The following is a 10,767-nucleotide window of genomic DNA, read 5'->3' on the forward strand; positions in this document are numbered from 1 at the left end:
CTCCACGATCAAACACTGATGTAACCGATGCGCGCGCGATCAATCTCAACCAATCTAACCAACCGTTAGACCAATCAAAGCTACCATATTAGAGGCACTCCACCAATTACAGAGCATTGTTTATCAGCCAATCGACGATGTCGTTGTTTTGCATTTTCAAATTCCTTTTCTATATTATTCTTATATCGAAGTTTTCTAATCGATAGAAACGTAAAGAATTGAGATTCTTATTATCGATTAGTACATTGAAATGAAATAACGGATTATTGGATTAAAATCAAATGATTATGGAAATTAATATTGTTATGAATATAATTGAAGAGATATAGTCTAAATGAAGATTTACTATATGTTTTAGACATTATAATCAATTTAACTTTTGTAAGTTAAATAAGATGATCAGATAACGCCTAGTTTGTAAAATATGTGTACATTATTATCGAACTTGTTATTGTCATACTAGAGAAATACTACTAAAATACTGTACTTCCATTTAAATGTTTTGTACATAATTGCATATTTGACATCCGTAGATATTCGATTGTATGAGTTTTGATACAGTTTGCACATATGAAAGATAATTTTGTTTTAACGAATTCCCAAATTCCAGACGACATATTTTCTCTTAATTAGTTTATCGTATCTACGAAGATACGAGCAATGAAATTTTCGAAAGTCAGTAATTCTTGAAGGTCGATGTAACGATCGATAACGCGCATATCGATTACGAAACTCGTACCCTGTAATATTTATGAAGCGATCGATCAACACGCTCGAGGGCAAATCGAATTCGATGATCTGTAGGAATTGACGTATGTCTGTAATAGGACGTAGGACTGAAGAATAATTTTCGAATACACCATGTGCCATTGCTATTGTGACGTACTTGGATGCTCAATGATATTAAAGATTGGAATACTCGGCGATGTTCACGATTGTCATTGACGAGAGAAATCAAAGAAAAGCAATCGATTACAATTGGCACGATTAGAGCGTATTTACGCTTGTTGCGATCGTAGTAGCTCGAACGATGCACAGTCGCCATTGCTATATATTCTTGTTCGTGGTAAATAAATTCTTTAGCCTATAAATAACAAAAGCCTATAAGGAAGCTCATTTCTGTGTAGGTCTAGTCGTGCCAATCGTTCTAACGCGTTACGTAATAGGCTGATTCGCAATTAACTAAATATTTAAACCCCCGGTATATTATCGTCTCTTTAAATGTATAAATTATACGCTAGCGTGCAATGAATTCAATCTAAAACAAAGATCACGCATAGTAACGATGATTTGTGTGTCTCTGGTGCTAGAAGAAGTAATTCCCAGGACAAAGTATAAAAATAAGAAGTATCGTTATCTCAATTAATCTTATTATTAGAATTCCAAGCCTAATTGGTCGAAAGTCAGGGGAAATCTCAGGAACGACTAAATAGAAGAATTATCCAATATGAAGTGAAGCGCGTTTACATTCACGTTTCTGCACAATCGAGCAAAGCGGAAGGAAAGCAGGACCGTTTCATCCTTGACTTTTCTCTCGCATCCCTACCACCAATTTATCCGACGTACAAAATTTCTCGACTACCACGAAAATCATAAGCGCCACGACCATGAAATCCAATGCAACGCTGCAAGACAAGCTTGCTAAGCAGAACGAGATTAGCCGTCAAAGGTTGGCGCAAGAGGTTGCGAAACTTGAGAAGGTGGAGAAGTCGGATTTGAGGATGTTAGAGACTGCGAGGCATCGGTTTCGATCGCGTCACAAGAACCTGGAAACACGGCAGCCCTCCTTTGGATCGAACGTAAGATCTCTCGGAAAATGCGTATATAAACGCTTACCAAGGATGCGCACGGTTTTCTTTTCGTTTCTAATAGATGATTTTATGTTACACTGTCTCTAGAGCTGACGAAAGTATTCGTTTCAGATTTCATCATGATAATTGTATCATGTAAATCACATATTCAGAATATATTTCTGAACGTGCAAGTGTTCGAATACCTTCGTGAGTCTATACAGTGCTTGAAATAACGTTAATTGCAGGATTTCGATTGCAACGTTTCACGATTCGACTAGAGATTAGATTTCTCTAGATCAAAGATCGGCATATCGTGTATTCTGACAATTACGCGACACGTACGATCGGCGGATACGCGGTTCATCGTTTGATCTTCCGATCTAATTGCGAGCACAGTAATTGACGCGCAGGCTATTAATGTGCGCATGTACGAAACTCATAATCCCGGCTTTTGCTACCATTGCACGGGCGCCATAAAAAAAGGTGGCCAGACGATAGAACAGGAGCAGGCGTCGAAAGATTCCTACGAGTTCGTGCGTTCGATAGTATTCACCAGAGGCGAGGTAGATCCTGATAAAATTCTTTGTCTCCATCTACTGTCCGCTCACAGTACGAAATGGAAAGGCAACGACGACACCACCATCAGACCCGTTACACCTTTAATGGAAAAAGGTATAATTTTCTACGAATGAGATCAAAAAACACTTATTCGATAATTCTGTGAATTTGTATCCTTAAAGCTAAGAACAAGCATTTATGAATCATACCTACTTATCTATTTGTGAATCTTTGAAGCTAAGAACAAACACTTTTCTGGCGCATGGAACAACGTCATACCCTGTTACGTGGTGGACACTCAGGTAATCTCATCAGACACGAAGCTCCATGAAGATCCACGGAAGAAGATTTTGGATGATCAGGCGATTTACGAGTTCGAGGAGAAATATAAGCAATATATGAAGAACGACGCTGATTTTGAGAGAGCTTTGTCGTCCAATGCTAAACACACGCAGAGAATAATGTTACAGGGGATTGATAAGATGCCCGCGATTTCACCTCACGTCTACTCTTTACTTGGAGCCTCGCATGAGCTGCGGATTAAACAAGCTCTAGCCGAAGGTATAGTCAGGAGAAGACACGCTGGACCTAATACAGAATTGAACAAATTGGATGAGAATAGTTTGTCTTTTCGTCTCGATGACGATGACGATCTTTCCAGTAGAACAACCACGAACTTATCGACTAGAAATTGGATTGCGAAATCGTATAGTCCCTCGAGAAGGTCTACAATTGGATCCACGTTTAAAATCAATCGTGAAATTACCATGTTAAAGCCGAGACGGAGAAAGAATCACGATGCCATGCCTAAAGATCTTATTGCTATAAAATCTAGTACTAGAGCGATGAAAGAAGCATCTTCGAAAACTTCTAGCACCAAATCTCCTTTTCACAGCATGTTTGGCAGTCGACAATCCGCGAATTCTCTCGTCTCGGCCACATTAAATCCAGAGATGACAATTAAAAAATATAGAAAATGTATTTATCTGAACGCACCTGTTAAATGCATCGAACTTAGAAACAAAGAATATCAAATCGTACCGATTCTTGTGAACTATCAGCTGCAAGCGTTGGTGCAGACGGTGTTTGGAGTTCTTGAACGTGTAAATCCTGAAAAATCAAAGAAAATAATCGATACTGCGAGAGATATGGGAGAGATAAATAAGATGTTATCACGTCCAGAAATACAAAATTTTATACAATATCTGTTGGGTCAATCGTTGGTCTCGTCCCCAGAAAGTTTCGTAGTTTCAGTAGCGACAATGGCGAATGAGATAGATCTTCGATTCGAAGGAATTCTAGAAAAGGAGATAATCGCGTTGACTCTAGAAATGCCGTCACTTCCATCTCTGGATGCTCTGATTACCGAGATACGAAATAACATTTTTCTCGATAATACAAGAAAGAAATCCGAACCAAGTAGAAATACCGGTACGACATCTTCGAATCCAAATAGAGGAAAAATTGGAAAGAAAAGAGGTGCGAACATAACAAAGCTGAAAAATCATCCCAACTGGAATAAGAGTAAAGATTGCAGCAAAGATGCGTTCGCACATAACAAGTCGAAAGAAGATAATGTTATGCAACTCTCGGAGACAAAGTGTGGAAACAGCCTGAGGAAAACATCGAAGATAAAAGCGGCCGACCAACCGAGAGTTTCAGGAAATGTTCTCGCCAAACGTACTTCGAATTCCAAAGTAAGGTCTCCGTAGAGAAAAAGGGCAAAGAGAGAAAAAATGATTGCAACGGCATTTCGAACTCTGAAATATTCAAAAGGAAGAGATCTGATAACAAATATTTTTCCTATTCCATGTGGTTGCAGTCTTGGAAGAGTGCCCAGGATCTCGGCCATTTAGACGCAAATCATGTAATATTGCGAAGAATGACGAACACTCAGAGAATCTTAGTAGGACAGATGTGTGCCTCTCTCAAGACCAAGAGAATTAATAATCAAGGTCTTATCCGGTTTAAATTAATATCGTAGAACTTGTGATATCTATAATTTATTTCTCGATTTTTATGTAGGTCTAATTGATGAGAGCGTACCTCTTGCTGCGCTAATTGCTCCGGTCCTTTCGCGCAATAGCATTAAAGTCTTGACACAAGGTACGGTATTTTCAAACTGGAATACCACAGATGAAGAAGAAATAGAGGATAACATTGTAGTTCCGGATAAGTTGACTGGCCCTTTGCTTGCAGAGGTTAGTATTTAAATATATTCCTTTATATATAAAAAAGAATAATAATATCGAAGAATGATAAATTATTAAGTTTATTTTTTTCAGATACGACAAAATGTAGGAGAGAATGAAACAAAACGACGTTTGGAAAGTTTTCTAAAAAATGAAATCGTATAAACTAAATAAATCAAATTAATCATTTTATTCGCTTACATACATTTTGTATCAAAAAATTGCGAATATTTACCGATTGTTAATAGAATTCGTACTTGTTTACGAATATAGCAAGTAGATGGCACAAAAGTTGTTCGTGCAGTTCGTTGGCGACATAAATTTAAAATTACAAATAAACGGAAAATGTGGGATACGCTTCTTTTTAATTCATTAAACTTGTGTAAAGTATAAAGCAAACTTTTCTATTATAAATAAAATGATAAAATTGTCGTGAACTATAACATTTTGTGGGAAGTGCTGTAAGAGCCATATAAGGTCAGCACTGGAACTTAATACCTACTTATCCGAGATTTCAATAAATAATTTGTACGCTAAATAGGATTTATGAAATATGTAGTTCAATTTTATATAGTATTTCACTGTTTGCATAAAATGAGACTAATTTCCACAATAAGCTGTTAGCTGAATACGATTGAATATAATCAGTCAGCTGATCAGCTCCGCGCAGTCGCAGTTGTATTACTGCATAGGCGTAAAAGAACAAGTTTGCTGTTTTAAATGAAGCATAAGTTTACAGCTGTATGTGCACAGTTAAAAAAAGGTGGTTTAAAAGTGAAATATAAAAATTGTATTAGAGTAGAATATTCGATATCTGTTGACTAAACGATCGTTCAGAAAACCAGCGGAGAGTTTTATTGCGTTACGCCATGTTCACCGATGTGAGAAAAGTACACCAGATGTATTGCAGAGTTCGTGCAAAATGTCTATGTTAAAAATTTCTTATGAACATCGAAACAATGCTCACATGTTTATTCAAAGTAGCACGACGTTTATTTTAACATATAAACCTCAACGCGACAAGTAATTCGTTTAGATAGACAGGGAACGATATGTATAAATGTTACACATGGTTCTTTTTAAACATCTTTTTTTGGATTCTGTAGAAAACCTGTGACGAGAACAACTCGTACTTTTAACTACTTTTTGGGGAATTAATATCAGTTTGTCAATTAATTGACAAACATGTATACATTTAAACCATTTGTGTTCATAAAGCACGAAGCACAGAGTATAGAACGTCCAAAAGCTAGAAGTGGACATAGAATAGTCTGTGATCATAAGAATTTATATTCTTATGGAGGGTTTAATCCCTGTATCCCTGATACTGATCCTGATATGCAAAATGATCAGACATGGATCTCTAGTAAACCACTCTTCAAAGAAGTCTGGAAGTTCAATCTTGTTACACAACAATGGAAACGCTTACCAGGTCAAAATAATATGCCCAATGAGTTGGCATCGAATGCAGTGATTTTAAGGGGCAATGCCTTGATGGTTTATGGTGGAACTGGTGTACCATTTGGTCATAGTTGTAGCAATCATCTGTATGTGTGTAATGTTAATAATGGTAGAATGTACATAGTTCCTGCAAAAGGAGATCTACCTGAACCCCAATATGGACAAGCTTTAATATGTCATGGGTCATATTTATATACTGTCGGTGGTACTACAGGATACGAATATACTTGTGATATTCATAGATTTGATCTTAGGGCTGGTATTTGGGAGACTGTTTATATATGTTCTGGAAGAGATCAGAGTGAACCTACAGGACGATATAGACACGAATTAGCTTTTGATGGGAAACTTATATATGTTTTGGGAGGAGGAACAGCTACAGAAGCATTTGGTTTTTCGGTATGTAAATTTTAATATAATCGTCCAAAATAAGTTTTAAATACTTGCATTAAAATTTTTTAAATACAAATTACGTTTAGGAAATCCCTGCTTTTGACCTAGAAACAAATAAATGGATAATATTAAACACATATGGTGATAACGATGATAATACAGTGCCAGAACCTAGACGTTGTCATGGATCTGTGCAATATACAAATGAAAAAACAGGTGTCACATCAGTAGTAATCTCTGGAGGATATAATGGAGATCATGTCTTCTCTGATGTTTGGAGATTAGATTTAAATCTGTTACAATGGACATGTTTAAGGAAATGTATACTTCCATGTCCTGTGTATTTTCATTCTGCAGCTCTTACTCCGGAAGGACGCATGTATACATTTGGTGGTATCGTTAAGGAAAATAATAAGGTTGTTATAACTTTCTTATCTTTTTACTTTAATATATACAGTTTCCTACATTTTCGTGAAAAATCTTATTGCAGGTTGTAAGGACAGATGCAGTTCATTCTGTTTGGTTAACAATTCCTAAATTATCAGAAATATGTTGGCAAGCATTAATTCATTACTATCCAGACTTAAGGCACAAGTCACAGGATGAATTGCTTCACATGGGTATACCCTTAAAATTTGTGCAAAGAATTGATTGGTATGATGCATAATATTTAAGAAACTCTTTTGATATTTGCTACACATTCAAAGCGTTACCACTCCGACCATTGTTACCAGTTACTTATTGCATGAATATTGTAATTGTTGATCATTATTGCCATAATTTATTTACGATATTTTTATAAAAAAAGGTACATAGTGTGTTGGGCAATTAATACGACAAATATTATCAATGGATCACTTTCTTCAAATTTACTTATATCGTGCAATATTTTACGTATTGAATGAAATTATGCATTATGCATACTAAAAATAGAAGAAAAGTTCTTATAAACATATATTCAGAAATGAATACTAATGTCAAAAGAATTTCAAAATATGTAGCTGTTTAAAACGTATTAGATTGAAATATACTAGAACTAAATCAAATTCTATTTCTCGAAAGAAGCATTTCAGGAAATATGTTTATATAAATTCTTTTTCTTGTTATGACAAATAGAATCTGCACTCTAAAGTTTTATCTTTATCAAATGCTTTAATACACCTGATATAACGAAAGATATATATAATACTTTTAAAATCTTTTTGTTCCTTCCAAATCTTATTCAGTTATGATTATAAGAATTCTAAGTTTGTGGATCTAGAAATTGTAAGTACAATTTTTTATACAAAGCTTTATTTATGGAAACAATTGCAGAATCATATTTTCAAATCATGTTTCTAAATTATTTTTTATAGTATACATCTTATTTTATTATTATTTACCTCGTCGAATTGAATTATTCTTTTCGTTTTTTACTTGAACTTTTAATAAAGCAGGTTCTCATAGCGAACAAAGAATTGTATTGCATGCTATACAAGGTTGCTGGTAAATATGCTCATTAATTTAGTTGTTATATAACATTCACAGCAGATATGCCTATAATACAGCATATAAATTTTCATCTCGAACTATGCATACACACACCTTGTTAAAAAACTATGCTGTTTTTTCTTTATTTGCACTATAAAACGCCTGTCAATAAAATTCACTACATCATTGTATGTATATATAAATATATATATAAGCAATAATTCATATAATATACGTATATCTTGAAGTGAAAAGGGAAGAATAAGGACATGTAAACAAAGACATCGAAAAATGTTATCTCACTTTAGCTACGATAGTTATTCAGTTCAATATGTCGAAAAATAAATTTATGTAATACCACAATAGTACCATAATATATTAATATAATTGTCGTTTGTCACATATTATTTAGTAGATAAAATTTTCCTTCTGTTTATAATAAACGATTATTGTTTTGCAGAGACAAATTATATGAATTAATGTAATCTACAACGGTTAGAAGCAAATTTTATACATTCACATACAGATCAACAGTACAAATAATACACAAATCTTTAGGCAATATAAGTTTACTCTTTCAGATAACACAGTTTTATTTAGTTCGGCGAAGAAACGATTCCTAAATCTAATTTTTATACGACATAATCGAAATAATTTTATTCACTACTTCTATTCAGGGAAATTGAATAGCAGAAAGTGCTCCATTGCAAACGACAGCCTTTTTACAATGATATTATTGATAAGAATATTAATTACACAATATCTATTTATTATCTGTATCATATTACAGATTATTATTTTTTTAATAAATATAAGCTGGCCTGCGGATATGAATAACAGATTAACAGAAATCAGTAACGATATAACTTATACTTTTTAGTAATATTTTAGTGACATTGCAAGCTAAGTTTCAACATTATGAATGGCAGTTGAATTCAAAGTCTAATACCAAAATTCTCATTGTATTGATTCTCATTTATGCGTTAAGTAAATTATACTTGGACTATGAAATCTGCATAGAAAAGAAGTATCTTAACAATTTCGAAGAGATGTTAGTGATCGAATATCATCGAACATTTAAGATAAAGAAACGAGAAAATTTCTTTAGCAAATTGAAATGACTTTATACAGAAGATTCTTCACTTCCAATAAAAAAAAAAAAACTAAAATATTGCTTCTCTTTCGGCAGAAAACAATACCATATAGGATGTTGCCTTTCTCTGCATTTGCAGTTTCTCTGAAGCAGAACTCCATATCAAACAGACGATGTATTTGCGTACCAATTTCGGAGTACAAAATAGCTTAAAAGTTACTTTAAGTACGCAGTGCAGAATGCATCTAATTATTATTAGTAGGCATGACTATTGAAAGAGAACTCGGGGAACAAATGATGGTAAAGAGAAGGATAAATTTCGCGTGAATTTGTATGAAACGCAAAGTAACTCTTGCCTTAAAATTAGATAAGCTAAATGCATTCATATTTGTATGCGATACGTCAATAATTACAATACAGTAAAAAAAAATTCTTATTGACCTTCCATATGAGTGGATCGTATCGGCATGCGAAAAATCACACGAATTACATTTAAGTAGACACAAAGTTGTTTCTCTTCTTATATTGTTCAATTCTCGGTGCTATTTATCTAAATTTAAGGAGACGCGCGCCATAGGCGAACGTATTAGCAAAGATAGATTGTAAATAGGAAATTGAATACAGTCAAGCTGATACCCTTAATCCTGTTTATTTCTCTTCACACACCCTTTATATTATAACTAATGTACTGAAAATGCTTACGAATTTTATGATCAAAAAGTTTGTGTAAAAAGAATCTTTTCCCTATAGTATGAAATTGTAAATGTTGTAATTACATATGTAACAGGTGGTTGACAATGCGCAAGTGTATCTGGAAAAGCAATGTAACAAAACACTTTGTAAAAATTATATCGTTATAAACATCGCATATAGTTGAAGTATCATACTCTACGACTTCATATTAAACGAAATTACCAAACGAAGTAAGGGTTTTCAGACAGCTGTGCAAAGACTACATTGAAATCTAAATTGGTACATTAACGAAGCAATTAAGATCTCATTTGACGGTCTGGATGTTAATTCCACTTGTTGCCTTTATCTTATTAATAATGACAGTGAAAGTATCTTATAGTACGCGTGTTTGTTTTCGTGCCTTTAAATGCGTGTACACGCGTTCACGATGATCGCAAAACGTCAACGATAAGATATATACTACTTAAGTATTATTACGTCTGCTCATAGAATATCGATAGACTGATAACATTTCTTAATATCTCAATTGTTCTATTAATGATATGAACAGACGCGAGAAGATAAAAAAAAGAATTCAAAATTATTATGTCGATGAGATCAAATACGTAAGACTATATTTCTAAATATTAGAGTTAAACTAGCTAGATATATAAATTAATGTTTGTATCTTTTGGTTGTATTCGAACTAACAAAAATACGCAATATCCATCGAAGCGAAAATAAAATATATTTTACAGACGTACATTGTGATTGATTTATTAAATGGCGTATTGCCAAGAAAGATATTGTAAATTAATTTCGTTACGAAAACAAGTGGAAAATTTTATTGTACGCTTAAAAAAGGGTCGTTGTAATTTATAGCCATTGTACAGGTAACGATCGATGGAAAGATAAAGAGATGCTATATGAACTGCTTCTACCATTTCTTTCTATTACATTACCGAAGTTAAATTTAGCGCGCAAAATCCTTTAAAAAGGCATTACATACAGTTCCGGAGAAAATGATAACACATGTGTGCTATCCTTAATTTCTCGAAGACAATTTAAGACTTTTTTAAATGTAGCGAATATTCATATGTATCAGAGACTCATATGTATCACAGCACCAAAGTGG

The 10,767-nt window shown here is 33.8% G+C and overlaps 2 protein-coding genes across 3 annotated transcripts; both read left to right on the forward strand.

The window, feature by feature from the left end:
- Nucleotides 1–102: 102 nt before the first annotated feature.
- Nucleotides 103–5,060, forward strand: LOC126864923 (uncharacterized). Its single transcript, XM_050616816.1, has 5 exons — nt 103–2,465; nt 2,589–4,048; nt 4,174–4,306; nt 4,377–4,552; nt 4,637–5,060. The coding sequence occupies exons 1-5, from the start codon at nt 2,219–2,221 to the stop codon at nt 4,706–4,708; spliced, it is 2,088 nt and encodes a 695-aa protein (XP_050472773.1). The 5' UTR covers nt 103–2,218; the 3' UTR covers nt 4,709–5,060.
- Nucleotides 5,061–5,231: 171 nt separating this feature from the next.
- LOC126864925 (kelch domain-containing protein 10 homolog) lies at nt 5,232–10,395 on the forward strand. Of its 2 annotated transcripts, XM_050616829.1 has the most exons (4): nt 5,232–6,403; nt 6,484–6,813; nt 6,888–7,051; nt 9,057–10,395. In XM_050616829.1, coding segments are annotated over exons 1-4 (1,170 nt in total). In that variant the 5' UTR covers nt 5,232–5,728; the 3' UTR covers nt 9,058–10,395. The 2 variants fall into 2 exon arrangements, with proteins under 2 accessions (XP_050472786.1, XP_050472785.1); XM_050616828.1 differs by having other exon boundaries at nt 5,233–6,403; nt 6,888–10,395.
- Nucleotides 10,396–10,767: the final 372 nt, after the last annotated feature.

This window comes from Bombus huntii, chromosome 4 (genome assembly GCF_024542735.1).
Source record: "Bombus huntii isolate Logan2020A chromosome 4, iyBomHunt1.1, whole genome shotgun sequence".
NCBI classification, from domain to species: Eukaryota; Metazoa; Arthropoda; class Insecta; order Hymenoptera; family Apidae; genus Bombus; species Bombus huntii.

What these genes read in the sequence shown, in the direction of transcription:
- LOC126864923 (XM_050616816.1), top strand. Translation starts at nt 2,219, where the DNA reads ATGTACGAAACTCATAATCCCGGCTTTTGCTACCATTGCACGGGCGCC. An exon ending in TACACCTTTAATGGAAAAAG is followed by an intron (nt 2,466 to 2,588) that starts GTATAATTTTCT and finishes GAATCTTTGAAG; the next exon opens with CTAAGAACAAACACTTTTCT. An exon ending in AACGTACTTCGAATTCCAAA is followed by an intron (nt 4,049 to 4,173) that starts GTAAGGTCTCCG and finishes ATGTGGTTGCAG; the next exon opens with TCTTGGAAGAGTGCCCAGGA.
- LOC126864925 (XM_050616828.1), top strand. Translation starts at nt 5,729, where the DNA reads ATGTATACATTTAAACCATTTGTGTTCATAAAGCACGAAGCACAGAGT. An exon ending in CAGAAGCATTTGGTTTTTCG is followed by an intron (nt 6,404 to 6,483) that starts GTATGTAAATTT and finishes AATTACGTTTAG; the next exon opens with GAAATCCCTGCTTTTGACCT. An exon ending in TCGTTAAGGAAAATAATAAG is followed by an intron (nt 6,814 to 6,887) that starts GTTGTTATAACT and finishes ATCTTATTGCAG; the next exon opens with GTTGTAAGGACAGATGCAGT.